This window comes from Musa acuminata, chromosome BXJ3-6 (genome assembly GCF_036884655.1).
Source record: "Musa acuminata AAA Group cultivar baxijiao chromosome BXJ3-6, Cavendish_Baxijiao_AAA, whole genome shotgun sequence".
NCBI classification, from domain to species: domain Eukaryota; kingdom Viridiplantae; phylum Streptophyta; class Magnoliopsida; order Zingiberales; family Musaceae; genus Musa; species Musa acuminata.
In genome coordinates, this window is record NC_088354.1 from 8,559,830 (window position 1) to 8,580,200 (window position 20,371).

Sequence of the window (20,371 nt, forward strand, 5' to 3'; positions counted from 1 at the left end):
GACTCAGGTCGGCCCCCCCTCCCTGAGGAGGTGGAGGCCCTCTGCCTCGACTTGTCTCACGAGTTAGGTCGGTCCCGAGGCCAACCATAACTGGGTCGGTGGAAGGCGAGGAAGGAAGCGCGGAAGAGAACGAGGAATCCATGGAGGACCTGTTCCGGAAGGTGTATCGTGGCGACCCCGGGGTGCCCCACTCTGATCCGGACCGCTACCTCCATTCATGTTTGGGCTCCTTCGCCTTCGCCGCCGTCTCCTGGTGCACCTCTTGCACCGCCGACCTCTCCCGGCGCTTCAAGTACGTCGTCTCTCTCTCTCTCTGGTTCACTATGTATCTTCGCCCTTAGGGTTTCTCTCTTTTCGCTTCCCCATCTTTGTTGACGTTGGTATATCATTTCTTGCCTTCTTAGGTAGGTTTATATTCCCTTTTCGGTCCCTCTTTTCCGGCTTCATATGATCTCAGTAGCTTCAGCCTTGGGTAGGAAGGGAAGGAGGAGGAACCGTAGCGTGGCATCCTTAAAGGCTGCGTCTTGGGACATCTATGATGTTCCATGGCCTTTGATATCAATCAGAGTAGGTCTTTTTGGTGCTACCTTTACCTGCATCGTTCTGCAAGATGTATTAGGAAATCATGAGTGTTGCCTGTCGAGGCTTAGCTTATTGCTTGATAGTTTAAAACTATTTACGATGTCTTTCGGTGAGATGTTTCTAAAGGATCTATCTGACGTTGAAATCAAGATGCAATTTTGGTCCTGTAATTATATTTTAATTGTGTTGCATAAAATGCTTGTTGAATCGAAGGTCGGACCTTTGAACATCCATAATATTTGATAGCCCTTGACCTTGATCAAATTTGTTTTAGTGCTGTCTTGTACAATGAGCTTTGCCATAGTTTCTATTTTTCCTTGTCAGTGTAGAAGGGATGTGAATGTTGAGGAAGAAAAAATTAACTACTTTAAAGAATCTATTTGCAGTTTTTTTATGGCTTGCTCCTCACGTAGATGGTTGTTAGTAAGTAACAAAAGATTGGACAACCTTTTGCTAGGCGACAAAAGAGTTTAATCCTTGATAAGTAATATTGTTGCCATCTTGGTGAAATTTTGGTAACATATTTTGCTTTTGTGATTAAGGCAAAGGATTGATCTCGGAAAGGGTCACCATTACAGAAGTTTAAAAAATGACCCCATAAAAGATAATGGTCACATGCAATTTGGTGGATATAAAATCAGAAGTCTTCATGATATGTGCAATCAGGAGACGTATATTTGGTTGGATGTTGGTGGTTTGGAGTTCAACAAGTAAATTGATAGATATTATCTATAGTGGAATATCATCCGTCTAAGGAAAATGATGAAGTACGAGAGCAGGAGTGAGAACTGCATACAGTTGTAGTTTGTCTAGCTAAGTTCCACAGAAAATTTTGTTATGAACAGAAGCCAATACTAGTGTTGTGAGTTTTGTTGCATTTTGTTTTTGTGGGGAATCATTTGGTTTCTGGATTTGTTTGGAGTCTTTGGACTTGCATTTCCTTTTGAAGGAAGTACAGTGGGTGACAAACGCTTGTAGTGGGAAATGCAAACTTTGTGGTTTCCTAGTTATAGTAATACGATTTTGTGTTTTTAGTTTCCACCAAGAAAACTATTTTTGGATTAATGATCTTTCATTCACATCCTTATGCCATGTTTGTACCCTATATTGATATTTTCCATTTTTTGTTTAGAGATTTTATTACCTCCTTGCTGAGTATCCAAATCAATTCACTTTATCCTTTATGTTTTATTAGTTGTCTGCTCAAATGTTGTTTGTACCCTATATTGATTTTTTTTCATTTTTTTGTTTAGAGATTTTATTACCTCCTTGCTGAGTATCCAAATCAATTCACTTTATCCTTTATGTTTTATTAGTTGTCTGCTCAAATGTTTTTGTCACTAATTTAAAGAAGCATTTCTATGTGTTGAGTGCATTCTTTATCCAAGTTTTTCTTATGACACTAAATTTAAGGTGTTATCATGGAATCAAAAGCTAAAAGCAGATCAGATAGCACATTTTATGTTTTGATTGTTTTAATTCTTATTTTATGGTATTAATTCAATACATCTTTTGCACCTATTGCTACAAGCAGCACATGCTTTTTGCCTTTTTTCCCCCCTTTTTCCTTTGCAAGACATCCCGCCTTGGATTAGTTGTGACGTTTCATGCGTTGCGCTCAACTTCTTTCCTTTCTGCAGCTGGCATGACAAGGCCTTGAAATTTGAGCATAATCATTGGAAGAAAGTCATGGAGAGGAAGCATCGGAATGGTGATTTACCGTGAGTTATTCAAAGTCTTATTTAGCAAATATCTTAAAACATCATGATCATGTCTCATGCATCACACCTCTTATTGACACTGTTTTTGCTTCACAGTGCTGCGAGTATGAGCAAGCCATGACAGACCTGGCTAATTAGGTCTCAACTGCTGCTGATATCCTGTTCATAGTTTCATTCTGCTCCAATTACTCATCTGTGCGTACATGTTGTTGGCTTATAGGAACAGTATTTTGAACGATGTCGCTGTGCCGATAAAGTTGGTCCATACTCATCTGTGGATTATGTATGGTTTTGCTATCACTTCTGTTAAATTTTGCAGTGGTTATGGAGTGGCTTCACTTATGTGTCTGTTTAGTATCTTTAATCAAATGTAATTCTCAATGACATCGTACATTAACCCCTTGCAAATAGTGAGCCTCAATGACATCTCATTAAAGATAATTGTTTTGGCCAATACATGTTCTTGAGATTTGACATAATCTTATGTTTTATAAAGTTTAGTGATTGCAAAAGATTCATGAAACCAATTTTAAATGGTTGTTATTCATATCTACTTTTGCCAAAATAAATAGCAGCATAGAAACAAAATATAGAGGAATGTGTAGGGTTCTGTAAAACAAATAGAAAGCACACAAAACTTCATTTTTTTAATCTACTGTTAACATCTGAATACATGGATCTTCAACAAACTATTTTACCCACAATTCATGATATTTAGCATCAGACATGCTTTTCCTGATGGGGAATCAATCAGAACATCTCCACTGATATCGATACTCTTCCTGCAATCAGATATCAGATACCAATACGACATAGAATTGTCTGATACAGGAGCCCACTGAGTACCAAGTTAGGAACCTAAACAAGTACATGTAGAAATTGAGCCTTGAAAAGATGCTTTATCTACGAAATCTTGCGCTGGCATACTCTTCAATCATTGATTTAGTCAAGGAGGGTCTCAGTGAATCTCTTGCTGTCTGGAAATGACGATTGCAAACAGAATCAGCCGACATGTCTTCCCTGAGAGCCACCATGCCGGCTTCTCTGCACAGGCCTTCTAGATCAGCGCCAGTAAAATGATCAGTAGACTCCGCGACCTTTCTAAGATCCACATCTTCCCCTAACTTCATGTGTCTTGTATGGATGCCTAATATTTCATGACGGCCTTCTGCATCAGGAGGTGGCACATACAGCACCTACAGCACAGCCATAAATATTGCGAGTTGTTAAGATAGTGTGGTCACAAAGGTCTAATGTTAGAAAATGGTGCAATTGACCGAGACATGATTTGCGTCTTCATTCAGGTACAAAATAGCACTCGAGTTAGCATACATGATATCGGTCCATTAGCTTCGATGTGTAATAAAAAAGATATTGCCCGAATACACAGACAGCATGCACGTGCTCACATACATAATACTAAAGAAACTCAACAGTATTGTCATCGACAACAACAAAAGTAAAGGAAATCGATTATAGCATGGAAAATTTACATGACATTTTGGGTTCATAAATATGTTCTTAGTCAAGCCAGTATGAAGATATAATGTAATCCAGAAATTACTTTCAAATACTCCATCCTTTTTCTAGAAGGGAATAAAGCCATAAGCAAAACAAGATAGATCTTTACAAAGGCAAGGAAAGTAAGTAAGAGATAGCCAAAATAAAGTCTTCAGATAAATCTCCAGGTCCAACATCTAAAATGTTAAGAACACTGCAAAACTGTACCTACATGAGACAAGATGTTACTGTACGTAATAGGATGTTACTGTATGTACATACCAAATCAAAACGGCCTGGACGCATAAGAGCAGCATCTAACGCGTGGGGACGATTAGTAGCAGCCAGTACAATGATTCCCTGTAAGTGCAATAATGGAAATTAGACAGAAAAGTTGTCAAAGAGGATAAGCCCTCCTCATTTTTTAGAGCTTATCAATGGGTAGAGCGCTACCGTGGCTAGTTCTAGACCATCCATTTCGGTCAATAAGGTAGACAGAAGTCTTTCTCCAACACTGACATTGCCGCCTGAGCTCCCGCCATGACCACTACAATAGGGAACATTTCGTCACATATAAACAGTGGGATAAACATGTTCTAGTCCAATAATCATCATGTTTATGTAATCATGAAGATAACCTGACAGCACTAAAAGGAACTAATCCATGTAGTACAGAGTAGGAAACTGTCAAGCGTTTCAATCCCCTTTAAAGAGCACAAAATAGAGGACTTCCTGAGGCTGTGTTCTTATGGTACCTAAACCTAGTACTAAAAGAAAGTAAGGGTCGAAGGCACCACAAACGAAAAAGATTCAGCTTAATTACCTGGCTCTCCACAGCTCAAAAGTACTACAGAAAGAAAAAACTCCACCTACATATTTTGTCACTTAGATATGTGTCTGAAGGAAGCACACTTATAAAAGGATGCCTATTACATTTTTTAATTTGAAATGAGATACTTCCAGACTAGTTCTATCCAAAGGTGCCTCGGGCTGCAAGTGCTTGTATGTACAGACTGTCATTAGCCCCATTAAAAATTAGGTTAAAGCAGCACATGGGCCATTTTAATGCTAACCGTTTGGGAGCAATGGCATCAGCCTCATCAAAGAATACTATGCTAGGTGCAGCAAGGCGTGCCTTCTGAAATGTTCTTCGCAACAATGCTTCCCCTTCTCCAACATACTTGGAATACAGTTCAGCACCACTGCATCATCAATTACATATTATCAAAGACAATACACAAGTCAAAAAGAAAAACCAAGCATAAGAGAATATGACAATCACAAATCTCTAAAATTCAAAGTCATGCCTGGATAGCAATTTGTGCATGAAATAGCATGAGGTGAAAATGACAACAAAACCCATTGGGAAAGTCAAAGTCATGCCTGAATTCAAGGTCTCCGGAAAGTCATCGCAAGTAATGACAACAACATTGATAAGACAATGGTGAAAATGAAGTGAGACCTTTGTCCGTATTGCAGCCTACATCAGTCTTTCACCATTGCTTAGTTTATACTATGCAAAAAACTTGCAACAAAACCCTGCACCTTCCACCTAAACATGTATCACAAGTATCACTCTTGTGTTGCTTACCATCATGGTTATTTTTACATATAATGATTTAAAGCATTTTAGAAATATTTTTTATTTAACAAGTGGAAACTAGGAAAACATTTACACATTGAGTTGGAAAGACAACCTCAAGGAAAAGAAAGAAGCCTGGGCAGCATTAGCTGCAGCCTTAGCAAGGGTCGTTTTTGAGCACCCAGGTGGCCCGTGCAGCAGAACACCTCGTACTGGTGATATTCCTAGTCTTGCGAATGAATCAGCATGCTTAATAGGCCATTCAACAGCCTGCTGAAGCTTTTTCTGTTATTGACATTAAGGTCTAGTTAGAGAAAAAGGTTAGCCAAGACATGAGTAGATTGAAAATGTGTGAAGGATCTAACCTTCAAATCTTTTAATCCTCCAATATCATCCCATGACACCTTCGAAACTTCTTTAGTAATGCCTCTTGTCATACTTGGACCAACCTCAGCTCTAGCGTTCTCCCAGTCTTCCATTTTTAAGATAAGTGCATCTTTATCCCTAGAGTCTAACCTACGATATGCAAACCTAGCAGCTTCTCGACAAAGGGCTTCTAAATCAGCACCAACATATCCATTACATGATGCAGCAATAGATTGCAGATCCACATTTTCATCCAGTTGAAGATTCTTCGAATACAGCTGGAGCAAATTAAGTTTGCATTAAGTTGTAAAGATGAGGCACAGCCTCTCAATATGCTAAAACCATGTGATGGTACCAGCAAGTGACCTTTCAAATCAGCTACTTTGATCGAGCAATTTACTCAAAAGTATACCAAGATGTTCTACAATCAGAGTGATGACAACGAGATATGGAACAAGTCAGACCTCAAGAATCTGCAATCGTTCTTCAATTGTAGGAACTGTAACTTCTATCTCAGAATCAAAGCGCCCAGGCCTTCGCAATGCTGGGTCAATGCCATCAACCCTAACAAGACACATGCAAAACCAATTATCCATCTTAACTTCATATAATTGAGACAGTCGGATTCTTCGGATGGAAACAAATTTCTAGAAACCACTTAAACATTGAGTTGGTTCATACACACTTAAATGTCTAACCTGTTAGTTGATGCTACGACAACAATATGTAGATGGGATCTGGATGAAGACTTACTTCCATCCATCAAGGTTAGAAGCTGACCCACTATACGAGATTCCTGCTCCCTCCTGACCAAAGAATTATTCAAACTTCAGCTGAAAAAGAAAGGGGGCAAAACTCACAAACATACCTAGAACTGCGACGGGGACAAATGGCATCAATTTCATCAATGAATATGACAGATGGCTTCCCTGATGACGCATACGAATATGCTTGAGAGAATGCTTCTCGCAAAAATTTTTCACTTTCTCCAGCATGTGATTTATGAACAGAATAAGGGCTATGGGGAACAGACATAAAACCGAAAAAGAACATCAATGACATGTACAAGGATACATGGAATATGTTTGATGAGTAAAAGGCACTAGCATCAACTTTATTTAATGAAAAAATGGCATCTCTCTGTAATTTTTCTCCATTACTTGATCATAGTCAGATGTGCATCACATTCACGAACAACAGCTTGGACCAGGCTAGTCTGAGACACAACAACATCCACATGTGAGGTAAATGATAAGATAGCAAATCTTCCTCTCAGATGACAACAATAAGATGATCATGAACAAGTGTCACAATAGCAGAAATGTCTACAAATACTAACATAAATTCACAAGAGCAACTGCACTAAAGCTTCTCATTTGCAAATACACATACAAAAAACAGAGATAATTTTCATGAGGATTAGTGCTTTCTTAAAATGAATTAGATCAACCAAATTCAGCTATTAATGAAATAATCTAGTTCGACAGAATAACTGACTCATTAACTTTGTCGAGCCTAGCCAACATCATGCTTAAGCCAAAGTTAATGATAGTATACACTATACACATCAAGCCTTTATCCTCTCCTGCTGCGGGATCAAACTTAGGTATTACATAACTACAAGCAGTTATATTTTCTTTTATCTTTTATTTTTCCTTCACGATTAAATCTTTGAATGAGAACTTCCACAAGCAGTGTCTGTACTGGCCAAAATTGAATTCACAAAAAAACAGACTAGTTTGGTCATGGAAAAAAGGTGATACCTTTCCAGTGCCTGGCGGACCATAGAGAAGCAACCCTCTGGGCCACTGCAGGAAGATCCCAATCAACCAAGAATCAATTGAGAAAACAAAGACCGAAGAAGAGCACAAACCTTCTGCAACAAAAAAGAAGCTAGAACAAGGGGAAAAGGCATGCCTTTAGTCCAAGCTTGCGCGACTCGTTTGCGTAGAGAAAAGGATAGATGATGAGCTCCCTTAGAGCTTCCATGACCCTGCTATTCCCTGCGATCGCGTGCTCCGCCCTCCACCCTCCCTCCTTCACGCTGCCGTTTCTATCCATCCAAAGCCGGAAGAAAGTTCCACCGCCAAGGACGACAACAGGCGGGCAGATGGTGGTCGAAACGCCCGCCGCAGACGATGGGGTTCAGAAAGTTTCCACCTTTTGGCTGTTGCTTCGGGTTACTTGGAGATTATTGATTGACGTTTGATTAGCTTGCAGCTTCTGGTGCGGGATGCACGCCTTACTTTGCCCCACCGGATCTCTTGGTCTCGTTCACGGAGTAGAGCGACTTCGGTAGCGGCGGCGAAGGAACAGAGGATGGTGGGGTTTGAAGGCGGCGACGGCGGTGGCATGTCGCTCGGCCTTATTATTCTTCTTCCTTGTAAATTTCCAAAGATACCCCTAAAACATGAGAAAATTTACAAAATCACCCTATGTTTCTAAATTGGTTATTATAATGGGCTAATTACACACTACCCTGTACTTAGACCCTCTTAACCCCGTCGGCGCCGCCACCACTGTGGCTGCTGTGGTATCGGAGCCTGTCGAAGAGGGTCTTGGGCACTCGTTTACCTACGTCGATTACACAAGGCAAGAAAGAAAGAGTGAGTCGAGGAATAGAATCGCATCGAGGAATGTAGGTTATGGAGATCACTCCACTGGTCTTGAAGGGATTGGCTCCACAGGAATTGAAGATCGAAGGTAGCCCATTTGCTTCTCCAATTGGAGATTTCTCTGTTCGAGATCATACTTGTCAGTCAAAATAGGAAAAAACCTAGTGGAAGGAGAACCATAAATGCACCTTAAAGCCACAAGTGAACTCCAAAATGCCTTCATTGAAGCTGAGGGGTGGATTGAAACCGGACGGTAGAGAGTAGGGATCAGGAATATAGCATGCCTTGGAGAAGCTGAACATAGGCGAGCTGGCAGCGTCATCCAACAGAGAAGAACGCTGTCTCTGCAGCTCTAGTTCGACTCGCCTCTTCTTGGCACCGCCCGTGGCCAATCCAGCAGCCGGAGTCAAGGCAGAGCAGAGGCAACCGCCACCCTAAAACCAAGTGCTGGAAAGAAGATAACAGCAGGAATGCTCGTCCTATTCCCGAAATGAGGAGGCCCGGTGGACGCATCGGAGACCATGGACAGGTCCTCCTCCTCCTCCTCTTCCTCAAAGGAACCACCTTTGTCACCGGAGGACTGGCCTTAGTAGTCGGTCCAACCTGATTGGCATCCGTTGCTGCAATCTGAGCTAACATCTTCCTCCTCTCCTTGCATCAATGAATCAATATAGGAGAACGATCTTTTCATTCTCTTCGTCGAACAAAGGAGTGCCGAAGGCCCTCGTCGACAGTCTCCGACTCCACAGCGACCGCAGCGGCAGCGACGCGAGGGCGGTCGTCGCTGGGTAATATATATAATTAACCCCTATTATAACACTTAAATTTAATTAAAACTTTATTATTTCATTATATAAAATATTATATAATGAATAATGGCCATGAGAGCCCAATAAATCCATTCGGGAAGGCATGGGAGATCACCGGTACTGTCTCCGACCCCGGTTCCGCCCGGCTGCTGTCCCGGCAAAACCCTGCGTCCGGAACTCCGCCCCCTAGACCGTCCTCGAATAGGCCGACGTCGAGTGCATCATGGCGACAAGGACCTTTGGGCCGGATGACTTCCCGAAGGTGTGCCTTACGACACGCGTGGAGGAGCACAGTAACACCCTCGGAGGCGGCGGGCACCGGAAATGAAATAGGTCAGAGGTTTATTGCAGTTTGTAGCTCTGATCTCAGATTAGGTTTCTGTTCCTGTATTGATATCATCTTGGGCATTGGACGAGATAGGGCCGTAGAGATTCTCTTTTTCTCCTCACTCAAAAATGGCGCCTTGACAGTCTTGATTGGTTTGATTTGTGCAAATGGTGCGGAGAAAATCGACTCTACCAATTGTTGGTTGCAAGACCTATTTTTAGTTGCTTTGTGCTGATGATGTTCTTCAAGTGGATCGACGAAGATGTTATTTGTCAGGAACGATGAATTTAATCGTACTTGAGTAGTCTTTTTAGTGTCTGAGCTATCTTTCTATTAAGAATATATTTCTTGTCCAGATTAGTGTTGGCTATGAATTCAGCTAGAACTTTGGGATTATGTTGATAGCCCATGGCAAAGATTTGGTGGAATACCCCACATTGGTGAGAGCCTCATGTGCTATACTCTTTGAAGGCAATGATGACTACTTTGTCTTGCAGTCTATCTTGGAAATAGGCTTTCCTTTGCCATTAGTACTCACACTAGTTTGGTCTACTTGTAACTTTGCTGGAGAAAACAAAATAACTCTTGAATCTATTTGTAGTTTCTTCATACTCCCTGATTAACTCATCTCACATTAATGTTTATCCATGGAATTGAGGAAATTTCCTATTGTTTAAGACACATGGGTGGTTTGGACACAAAGAAGAATGAAGAGTGTAAATGGTTACAGTGATAAAGTTCATCACAAACTTTACTTGGTAGAGACCTTGGAAAACTCTGTCCAAGTTTTGCATCTTATGACCTTTGGACTAAAGAGCAGATTTGTTTTTTTTTTTCTTCTTCTTCTTCTTCTTTTAAGAGTATGTATTCGAATGGTTGATCTAATTTTTCTGTTGTAGCAGGTCATAAAGTTGCTGGCTTTCAACTTTGCAGAAAGAAAGTTTCTTCTGTTGGGTGTCTTTCAAGAAGTCCTGACTCTTCCTTTCTCTTTTAATTTTGGCTACAATCAGTTCTGGGTCATGTTTATCGTTTCCCTTCAGCTTGCTGATTCAAGCACCAATAACTGTGCAGTGGAAAAATAAACCAGATATTATGTTTACTACTAATCTGGAGTAGGATTGGCTTGTCCATTCTCTTATACTACCCAACTGATGTATTTACAAACCAACCTTTCTCAAGAAGAAAATTCTGTTGATGTTGTTTACATAAACATGTAAGTATACATATTCTTCACCTTGGCGAAGGGAGAAGACAAGGGTCAAACCGTTAAAGCAAGTACTTTGTAGAAGGCTGTGAGCACATAATAGCGGGCAGCTACCATTTATTTCTAACTGGAGATGAAGGATTTCCCATTGTCATCCCTATATTTATAGTCAAGCTCATGATTAGAGTAGTGATCTTTTTAAAAAATCTTAAATGGACCTGAAATATTAGATAGTGATGGATTTATTGCCTCAAATTGTGTCATAGTCTATCGCAATGCGGGAACTCTTATGATTATTGGATCAGCCCAAACTTAAAGCTCAAAGCCCACAAGCACCAATTTTAGATTTCAGTGGGAGGGGGATTACTTCTCAAGGGCAGCAAGATCTTGACCAAGTTGCTGGATGTGTCTAAGGTACAAGCACAATCTGATCTTTTTCATCAGCACTATCTGTTTCATTTGTCTAATCCGAGACATTTTTTTTTTTCGCAATTCTGACATGATTATGTTTCTTAGATTCAATTCTGTCAGACTCAAGGTTAATCAAGGTTTGTCTTCAAAACTATACACCTTGTTCATATACTCTATATATTTCAAGGTAAATATAATTTCTTTTTTTCCCCTCGGCAATGTCTGTTTAATTTGTGCAAAAATGGATTATAATTCTATTGCATCAGGCGATGCTTTGTCCCCCTATCTACGCTTGAACAGCTCAGTTAAAAATCATGATTCAGTTGTGATCTGTGAATTGAAGCATCTATAATCGAAATGTTTTAGTAATCAGTTTGCATGTCTCATCTTATGGCAGGTTGAGTGTATGCTCTCCTTGCTACTCACATGGGGGCTGGAATCATCTTTATTCTGTCAGAGCTATACAACTATAATTCCAAGCAAAAAAATGGTACCTTTATTCATGTATTGCACATAAATCCATGCTAACTAGATTTTTTTTTTCCCTACATCTGCTGCTTCATGCTTGATCACATGTTTATGATACACCATAATCATGAATGAAGCAAAACAATAACTAGGCTGGCACTAAGGACTCAAATATACGAGTCGGTGACGAGGGATTATATGATAATTACTCCAACATTTGTGGTTAAGTGCTGATAGAGTTGACTATTTATTTTACAGTATTAGAATGTTACAAAACTAATGCTTCTACTCAGTTTGGTGAGGTTTCAATTGTTGAGGCTGCAGGTTGGCACAAAGGCATCTTTCCAATGTGCATGTGCAGCTATTTCTTCTGCCATTGGTAGGTGGAGAACCTTGTGCCGGCAACCATTAGTTGTCTTGGAGAAGGCCTTCCACAAAGAGGTTGTTTCTGTGACTTGAATCTTCATCATCTATACTGTATCATCATCATCATTCACATGACTGATGTCTTTGAAATGCTAAAACCTTGCTCCTGGATTTTTCTATGATCAGGTCAAAGAAAGCAATAAGTCTGCTTGCATCTCTGCAGCTGTCATGATCGAGTAGAAGTCATGCCTAACACAACATTGTCCTAATGCCTAGAGTCTGAGGTTGTGAGAACTCCCATTCTCATCCAACACCCTCCTAACTTTTTCTTGTCTTCTTATATGAGATGTTCTTATTGGCTCTTGAGAAGGTCAATGGCTGCACCAGAAACACACCCAACTCATGACGAATTCAACAAACGTATTGGATCTTCCCTTTGCATGTCCCTATATATATACATATGATTGGAGTCTGGAAACAGGATGAGATAGAACAGAGTGAGGAAAGAATCACATGAATTCTATGTGCCGGTCAGAATCGATTGTTCGATCAATTATTCTCCATCTACTGTCATAAAGAATGCCTACTGATTATGTTGCCAATGTCATATCATTTTGTATGATTTGACGAAATAATATCAACCCCATTTTGTTATTCCCCAATTGATGACTTCTAAAAATAATAAAATATAATTTTATTATTTATAATCCCTCAATCAATAATTATATTTTTTATCTTTACATCTTTTATTTTATCTATACGTGTCGATGTTGCTCGATGCCACTCTATCGTCTATTATCGTCAATGTTGCTTATCGCTTATCAAGTAAATAAAAATAAAGAAAAAAATAAAAATATACATTTAGAAAAAAAAAATATTTAGGAAGGAAAAAAGGAAATATAAAATGAATATTTATGTTCATTTATATAAATATATTTTTAAAATATTAAAAAAATTAAATGGGTTGTAAATATCTAAAGGGGTTGCGAAGATAATTCTCCCTCCACTTAATCATAATTTTACGAAAACACCCTCGGTCTCCTTCTCGACTGCGACAGCAAGTGCCAGAAACCCTACCCTAATTTTTACGGAAGAAAAGGTACCTCTTTTCGTTCTCGATCTTTCCCCCTTTTTTATTTTTTCTTTTATTTTCGATCCGGTGGTGCCGATTTGGTGGCAATTACTCCTCCTTAATTCTCCCCTCAATTCTTGATTGATTTGGTCGCTTGTGTCTCACTCCAAGTCCAAAGTAGTTCGTTCCTAATGTTAGGTCACGAGTCGCTGTCTTTTCTTGAATTTAAAGCGTCCTCTTGTTTACTTTAATGGAAGTGACAAAAGTCGCTTAGATAAATAAAGACGGTTATCGAATAATTTTCAGAAGGTTAAGATTGTTTTACTGTGCAAAAGAAGGGATTTTTTTGTTCCCTTCTCTCGAAAATTTATCATCTTTGGCCGACTCTCTCTTTTGTCTGATAAAAATTGAATCTTGAAGTTGCAATTTCGATGATGCTTGGTTTTGTTTCTCATGTTCTTACTCTTTTTTTTTTTGGTCTTCTTCTTTGTGGAGAAATGTGCAAATGGGAGTTTGGCCGCCTTTTTTCTTGGAGTTTCTTGTACACTGTACTATTTATGTGCCTTCGGTTGGTGGGTGTCACAAAAATAGTTGGACTAAACAAGAATAGGTAACACTGTTTGGACCTTGTGTCGACTGTGAATTGTTAGAAGATAATTCAGGATATGTGGCCTGGATTTAGATAGACATGATCCGTTGTGAAAGTTCTGAATTGGCTATTTGGTGATATTTCGTTTCAGTCGGCAGTGCCTGTTGATTCTGTGTACTTATGCCATCATCTTATGATTGGAATAGTTGTTTGGCTATGGGCTATGGTATATGAACTTCATCTAATGTTAGGATACATGTATTCTTCCAGCTTCATCAGGAGGATGTGCCACTGCAGTGGGTGTTTATGGAATGAGCAATGGAATCACAATAGTTATTGAAGCTCTTGTTTCTGAAAGTTTGTTATTATTGGAAAATGGGCTAAAATACCTTCTCCTCATTTTTCAAGTTTGGTAGACTTGCAGAGATGCTTGAAAACGTGTTGAAGTGTCCAACTAAGCTGGTAAAATCTGGCCTTTGACATGAATACTTTCTGAAAGGAAGATGGTAGATCTCAGTGAGTTGGGGTATTTAAGGAGGGGAAGTCACCTTCTCTTTTGGCACCAGAAATCGTTTCTCTTCCTCCTCCTCATTCTCCTCTCTAACCCCTTGTTGAAGCCAGAGTGTGAGCACTTTGGAAGGTGATTTTTCTTAGCTGATTTCTGTAATTCAGTTTATGACCTGATCAGAAGTTTGTAATTGCTGTTTTTCCCTTTTGTCATTTGTTCATTCTGAATTCTGATACTGCTGTTTTGGGTGCCTATACTCAAGGCATTCCTCCCATTTTATGAGGTTTCTGTTGATGATCTTGATTCAAGGACTTTGACTCACTTAAATGTCTCTTTTTCTGTCTTTTCTTTTCCTCTTGCAACAGACATTTATGGTCGATTGAACATTCAAGCCCAGAAAATCGTAGATCTACCAGTTGTTGTGAACTTTTCTTCTGGACCTTATGTGTTAAACTGTTATGTTTGAACATCACTTTTTCTTGCAAAATGGAACAAGTGAATGCACAAGTTTAGTCAGATGATACTGCATATGACCAGAGCTTTTCATTAATCTTGTTTTTCCCCTGGTATTTATTCTTGGTAATCCGGAGATGCTGAATCTTGATGATCCATATTCTGGTAATCCTTCCACATGCTTCCTGTATTCAGTGAAGCTTGTTGACTTCTTGTGCATTTACTTTTGAAGATGCGGATCTTCTATTTACATAATCATTGTTTTTTTGGTGGTCTTTTCTGTATTCAAAATTGTGTCTGTGGGCATCTGATCTTATGGATCAAATTCCCTTCTTGAAGGTCATTTGCTAGTTCAATCTTTCGTATCAATCTGTACTCATTAGATGCTTAGTTTTGTGCTTTCTTTGGGGTCTTGAAAACCATTTACTGACATTCTCACTGTGCTATGTGAAACCCATTTGGCATTTTAGGAAGAAATTTTGCAAGTGATCTACTGATGATATTTTGCTAAGTAATGAAGAATTTTTTTTACAGTAGGTGTGTGATTTCAACATTAATTGCGTGTGAAGATCTGAATTCTTTTGTATCTTAAAGTAAATTATAATGATAGGATATGTTTATATGTTGTGTAAATTAATCCCCTCACAAGTGTACAAACATTTTTCTGAACCATTAATGTCAGGCACTCAAGGTCATACAATAAGCCAGAAACATGGTGAAGATATGCTGCATTGGAGCTGGCTATGTTGGTGGCCCGACCATGGCCGTGATCGCCTTCAAGTGCCCATCCATCGAGGTGGTCGTCGTTGATATCTCCGTCAGCCGGATTGCAGCATGGAACAGTGACCAACTTCCCATTTATGAGCCAGGCCTCGACGATGTAGTCAAGCAGTGCCGAGGAAAGAATCTTTTCTTCAGCACCAACATTGAACAGCACGTCTCAGAGGCTGACATCATCTTCGTCTCTGTGAACACTCCTACCAAAACTCGGGGCCTTGGAGCAGGCAAGGCAGCTGACCTGACCTACTGGGAAAGTGCAGCTCGCATGATCGCTGATGTTTCCAAGTCCGACAAGATTGTGGTCGAGAAATCTACGGTACCAGTCAAGACCGCAGAGGCCATCGAGAAGATTTTGACCCACAACAGCAGGGGCGTCAAGTATCAGATCCTCTCGAACCCAGAGTTTCTTGCAGAGGGTACAGCGATCCAGGATCTGTTTAAGCCCGACCGAGTTCTCATTGGTGGCCGGGAGACTCCAGAGGGCCGCAAGGCCGTTCAAGCACTGAAAGATGTTTATGCCCACTGGGTACCTGAGGACCGCATCATCACCACCAATCTGTGGTCTGCGGAGCTGTCAAAACTTGCAGCAAATGCCTTCTTGGCACAGAGGATCTCCTCAGTCAATGCTATTTCTGCACTCTGTGAAGCTACCGGAGCTAATGTGTCGGAGGTGGCCTATGCCGTGGGGAAGGATTCGAGGGTTGGCCCCAAGTTCTTGAACGCTAGTGTTGGATTTGGAGGGTCCTGTTTCCAGAAAGATATCCTTAATCTGGTCTATATATGTGAGTGCAATGGTCTGCCAGAGGTGGCCGACTACTGGAGGCAGGTCATCAAGATCAATGACTACCAGAAGAACCGTTTCGTGAACCGGGTTGTGTCCTCCATGTTCAACACGGTCTCAGGGAAGAAGATTGCTGTTCTTGGATTCGCTTTCAAGAAGGACACCGGGGACACGAGGGAGACCCCTGCGATCGACGTCTGCAAGGGTCTCCTGGGGGACAATGCCAAGATCAGCATCTACGATCCCCAGGTGACGGAGGACCAGATCCGACGCGACCTCGCGATGAACAAGTTCGATTGGGACCATCCGGCGCACCTGCAGCCGATGAGCCCGACTGCCGTGAAGCAGGCGAGCGTGACATGGGACGCATACGAGGCCACCAAGGGGGCACACGGCGTCTGCATCTTGACCGAGTGGGATGAGTTCAAGGAGTTGGACTACCAGAGGATCTACGATAACATGCAGAAGCCAGCCTTCATATTCGACGGGCGTAATGTGGTCGATCCAGAGACACTCCGGGCGATTGGGTTCATCGTGTACTCCATCGGAAAGCCTCTGGACTCGTGGCTCAAAGACATGCCTGCCGTTGCCTAGTAGAGTGCTTCAGTTTAAGAGGTGCAGGGGATTATTATAAGGGATCGAAATTTAGCAGCTGAAGCTTATGATTCTTTATATGTTTCTTACAGAATTCTCATTAATTAGGTTTCGGTCGATGTCGTTCATTTGCAGCTTTAAGTCGATAATAATTGTATGCATGTTTCTGTCGGTATTGAGAGAATGAAGCTGATGATCTTTTGCAGTTTTTATGAACTTCGATGTTGTTGATGCTGGCTGAGTATGAATAGCCTACAAAAGTTGAATTTTACATTTACAAAGGAAGGATCAGCAGCATGATCACGAAGAACAAAACACAAATTTGGTCAAGAATTTATGAGTGATTCTTAAATTAGGTCAAGAATTAAGTTTGAGAATAAAATTATTATTTGGGCATGATAACCATGCTAGCGTAGCATGAGCTTCTCGGCCGGCATTCTTAAACCACGTTGCTCTCTCTGTCTCTCTCTCTACCAGCCAGCCCTGGCGACGAACCCGAGCGTTGCATGCGGCGAAGACTTACCCTCCATGTCTGTCGCCTCCATTCGCCAGCCCCAGTGGACTTCGCACCGCCGCCTCCTCGAGCAGAAGGTCGCCGAGCTCCACCGGTGCTCCGACCACCACCACCTGCGGCAAATCCAAGCTCAAATCCTCAAGGCTGACCTCCACCGCGACCCCTTTGTCGCTCCCAAGCTCATTTCTGCTTACTCCCTCTGCCGCCAGATCCTCCCCGCCGTCGCTGTCTTCCGCCAGGTCCCTCATCCCAACACCCATCTCTTCAACGTCCTCATCCGCGCTTTCGCCGACAACTCTCAGTCCTCCCGGGCCTTCACCACCTTTGCCCAGATGCAGAAATGCGACGCGTTTCCCGATAAGTTCACGTACTCGTTCCTACTCCGGGCCTGCTCTGGTCCTTCCGCCTTCGCCCGCGTCCAAATGATCCACTCCCACGTCCTAAAGCTAGGATTTTTATCGGATATCTTCGTCCCTAATGCGCTCATTGATTCATATGCCAAGGCTGGCGTTGCCACCATCGCCGACGCTAAGAAGGTCTTTGATGGAATGCCACAGAGAGATGTTGTGTCTTGGAATTCAATCCTCGCTGGCTTGCTGAGAGCTGGAGAGCTGAAGGAGGCACGTCAGCTTTTCGATGATATGCCTGAGAGGGACATTATCAGTTGGAACACTTTGCTGGATGGGCTTGCCAAGGCTGGCGAGATGGATCATGTTTTCAACTTGTTTAATAGAATGCCGGAGAGAAATGTTGTGTCATGGTCGACGGTGGTGTCAGGATATTGCAAGGCAGGAGACCTGGACATGGCGAGGATGCTGTTTGATAGGATGCCGGTCAAGAACTTGGTCACTTGGACTATAATGATATCTGGTTATGCTGAAAAGGGACTGTTGAAAGAGGCTTCTGTGTTGATTGATCAGATGGAAGAAGCAAGATTGGAGCCTGATGTTGCTGCAACCGTGAGTATATTGTCTGCTTGCGCTGAGTCCGGCTTGCTAGGTATCGGTCAACGGATCCATTCCTATGTAAAAAGAAGCAAATTGAGGTTTGTCACCCATGTGTGCAATGCGCTGATCGATATGTATTCGAAATGTGGGTGTCTTGACAAGGCATGGAGTGTCTTTAAAGGAATGGTCGAGCGAGATACGGTTTCCTGGAATTCTATAATTCAAGGGTTAGCCATGCATGGGCATGGAGAGATGGCTCTTGCTCTCTTTGTTCGGATGAAGAGAGAAGGCATCATGCCCGATGGTGTGACATTTATCGGTGTTCTATGTGCTTGTACACACATGGGACTCATCGAAGAGGCTCGTTGTCACTTTTACAGTATGGAAAGAGACTATGGCATTGTCCCTGAGATAGAGCACTATGGTTGTTTGATCGATATCTTAGGACGCGGAGGACTTCTAAAGGAGGCATTTGACCTTGCAAAGGCCATGCCTTTAGAGCCCAATGCAATCATATGGGGCAGCCTTTTAGGTGCATGCAGAGTGCATAACAATGTAGATCTTGCTGAAGAGGCAGTCGATCAGTTGACAAAATTGGAAATTTCGGATGCTGGGAATTATGCCATTTTGTCAAATATTTATGCAGCTGCCAGGCATTGGGAAGGTGTGGCAAAGGCTAGGATTCAGATGAAAGGTACAGGGCAGCAGAAGCCAGCAGGGTCCAGTTGGATTGAGCTTGATGATATGGTTCATGAGTTTACGGTTGGGGATAGAAAGCACCCAAAATCTACTAGAATTTTTGAGATGCTTGATAAGTTAAGCCATCATATCAAGCAAGTTGGCTATGTTCCGAAGGTAGCTTGCTTGTATAACGCCTAAGGCAACGAACACTAAAGGTATTGTTTCTCTCTTCTTCATGCAAGAAAAAATTGCAGTTGTGAGTTGGACAAGTAATTTGCAGCATATCAGAATTTCAAAGCATTGGGATTTCAGAAGAAATGGTAGTCTTTCAGTTACTCCCTTGCCTTCGAAACAGCAGAAATTTATTACAATTCTTGGCTTCCAATGGCTTCCAGTGGACAATGCTGTTGATAGATTAAGCAATCAAGACAAAAATCTAATTATGCTGTACCGGAAGCTATATTCTGTATAGAGATCAAAGAGATAGCATGCCCTCCAAGGGGGCCAAAAAAAGTTTGAACATTATGGCTTTGCTGATGCAGCTCCCTCATCTAAAAGCACAAAAGTGATAAATTATGAAAAGCAGCATAACGTAAGCTCTTTTCCAGGTGTTCAAGCGAAACATAATAAACCATTAGCCACTGGAGATCATTAAGAACAGTCTCAATCTTGCCCATGAAGAGTCAATCTGTGAGGATCAATATGGCAACCAAACTTCTATGAGCCTTGCATAATCTTTGATGATATTTGGGAAGACTATAAGTAATATCAAATATCTATGGCTCCGGACCTATTGACCTACATGCCTTATTAGGTCATTGCTTGAAATTTGCTTGTTTTTTTGCATATCGGCTGCAATGACCTAACAAATGTCAGATGCTTTTGTATAGAAGTGGCTGCTGTTGTCTAGCAAATTCAATGGCTCCTTTATCAAAGACATGGTCTTTGATATTCTTGGAGAATATTTTGTTTGTTATGAAACAATTTCTGTCGTTACGTGTTGCACATTAGAAAAAGGAAGTTTAAGGGCATATACTGCTTCATTATGCTTCACGCAAATAGAAATGCATGATTTTCATGGTGAGTTCTATGGTACTCCAAGAGATGCATGGTCACTCTGACAATTGTATGTGGTCTTCTAGAGATGCATATGGTACTTGTATTATAGCGTGTTTTCCCACATTAGATTTCGTTTGCCTGTCCTTGGATGTACATTTCGTTGCCATTAGTAGTGTGCTTTCATATTAAGCTGACTGTTCCACAAGCTTTTGGATGTATGACAAATTTGAGATTATCTGTGAAGGTTTCCCATGAAAGCAAGGAAGTAGTTCATGATCCTAGCTGGTTCACTCTGCAGGTTGATGAATCACGATGGCCGAACATTGAAATCTAAATGAATATGATTTATGATAAGCAGAAAGGTTAGCTTAGAGAAATTTAATGTTTATAGCTTATGATATATAATCATTTTGTTATAGAATATTTGTGCCCTTTTATATG

The 20,371-nt window shown here is 41.2% G+C and overlaps 4 protein-coding genes and 1 long non-coding RNA gene across 10 annotated transcripts; 4 read left to right on the forward strand and 1 right to left on the reverse strand.

The window, feature by feature from the left end:
• The first annotated feature begins 140 nt into the window (after positions 1–140).
• LOC135639517 (uncharacterized) lies at positions 141–2,641 on the forward strand. The gene is made up of 3 exons (XM_065153295.1): positions 141–292; positions 2,223–2,303; positions 2,400–2,641. The coding sequence occupies exons 1-3, from the start codon at positions 141–143 to the stop codon at positions 2,422–2,424; spliced, it is 258 nt and encodes an 85-aa protein (XP_065009367.1). The 3' UTR covers positions 2,425–2,641.
• A 281-nt stretch (positions 2,642–2,922) lies between these two features.
• Positions 2,923–8,111, reverse strand: LOC103987518 (cell division control protein 48 homolog B). Of its 2 annotated transcripts, XM_009405846.3 has the most exons (12): positions 7,669–8,111; positions 7,515–7,559; positions 6,912–6,967; positions 6,620–6,769; positions 6,450–6,557; positions 6,216–6,315; positions 5,751–6,029; positions 5,501–5,670; positions 4,877–5,005; positions 4,257–4,350; positions 4,086–4,163; positions 2,923–3,499 (listed from the first exon to the last, which is right to left on the reverse strand). In XM_009405846.3, the coding sequence occupies exons 1-12, from the start codon at positions 7,810–7,812 to the stop codon at positions 3,203–3,205; spliced, it is 1,650 nt and encodes a 549-aa protein (XP_009404121.2). In that variant the 5' UTR covers positions 7,813–8,111; the 3' UTR covers positions 2,923–3,202. The 2 variants fall into 2 exon arrangements, with proteins under 2 accessions (XP_009404121.2, XP_018683256.2); XM_018827711.2 differs by lacking the exon at positions 6,912–6,967 and having other exon boundaries at positions 7,669–7,809.
• Positions 8,112–8,259: 148 nt separating this feature from the next.
• Positions 8,260–12,606, forward strand: LOC108953163 (uncharacterized). 5 transcript variants are annotated; one of them, XR_010496913.1, is made up of 5 exons: positions 8,260–11,121; positions 11,224–11,255; positions 11,516–12,027; positions 12,139–12,236; positions 12,323–12,606. It is a non-coding gene; the product is annotated as an uncharacterized LOC108953163 (long non-coding RNA). The 5 variants fall into 5 exon arrangements; XR_010496911.1 differs by having other exon boundaries at positions 11,516–11,608; positions 11,911–12,027; positions 12,139–12,606; XR_010496910.1 differs by having other exon boundaries at positions 8,260–9,508; positions 10,406–11,121; positions 12,139–12,606.
• A 1,327-nt stretch (positions 12,607–13,933) lies between these two features.
• Positions 13,934–16,945, forward strand: LOC135639863 (UDP-glucose 6-dehydrogenase 5-like). The gene is made up of 2 exons (XM_065153839.1): positions 13,934–14,253; positions 15,257–16,945. Exon 2 carries the CDS (start codon positions 15,287–15,289, stop codon positions 16,727–16,729), a length of 1,443 nt encoding a protein of 480 aa, XP_065009911.1. The 5' UTR covers positions 13,934–14,253; positions 15,257–15,286; the 3' UTR covers positions 16,730–16,945.
• A 196-nt stretch (positions 16,946–17,141) lies between these two features.
• Positions 17,142–19,069, forward strand: LOC135639862 (pentatricopeptide repeat-containing protein At3g29230-like). Its single transcript, XM_065153838.1, has one exon. It carries the CDS (start codon positions 17,147–17,149, stop codon positions 19,067–19,069), a length of 1,923 nt encoding a protein of 640 aa, XP_065009910.1. The 5' UTR covers positions 17,142–17,146.
• Positions 19,070–20,371: the final 1,302 nt, after the last annotated feature.

Excerpts from the sequence above, each read along its gene's own strand:
- LOC135639862 (XM_065153838.1), top strand. The coding sequence starts at position 17,147 with ATGAGCTTCTCGGCCGGCATTCTTAAACCACGTTGCTCTCTCTGTCTC.
- LOC103987518 (XM_009405846.3), bottom strand. The coding sequence starts at position 7,812 with ATGGATAGAAACGGCAGCGTGAAGGAGGGAGGGTGGAGGGCGGAGCAC. Across the intron at positions 7,560-7,668 it reads CGCGCAAGCTTGGACTAAAG|TGGCCCAGAGGGTTGCTTCT; the intron begins GCATGCCTTTTC and ends ATCTTCCTGCAG. Across the intron at positions 5,671-5,750 it reads GAGGATTAAAAGATTTGAAG|AAAAAGCTTCAGCAGGCTGT; the intron begins GTTAGATCCTTC and ends TGTCAATAACAG.
- LOC135639863 (XM_065153839.1), top strand. The coding sequence starts at position 15,287 with ATGGTGAAGATATGCTGCATTGGAGCTGGCTATGTTGGTGGCCCGACC.
- LOC135639517 (XM_065153295.1), top strand. The coding sequence starts at position 141 with ATGGAGGACCTGTTCCGGAAGGTGTATCGTGGCGACCCCGGGGTGCCC. Across the intron at positions 293-2,222 it reads GACCTCTCCCGGCGCTTCAA|CTGGCATGACAAGGCCTTGA; the intron begins GTACGTCGTCTC and ends TCCTTTCTGCAG. Across the intron at positions 2,304-2,399 it reads CATCGGAATGGTGATTTACC|TGCTGCGAGTATGAGCAAGC; the intron begins GTGAGTTATTCA and ends TTTGCTTCACAG.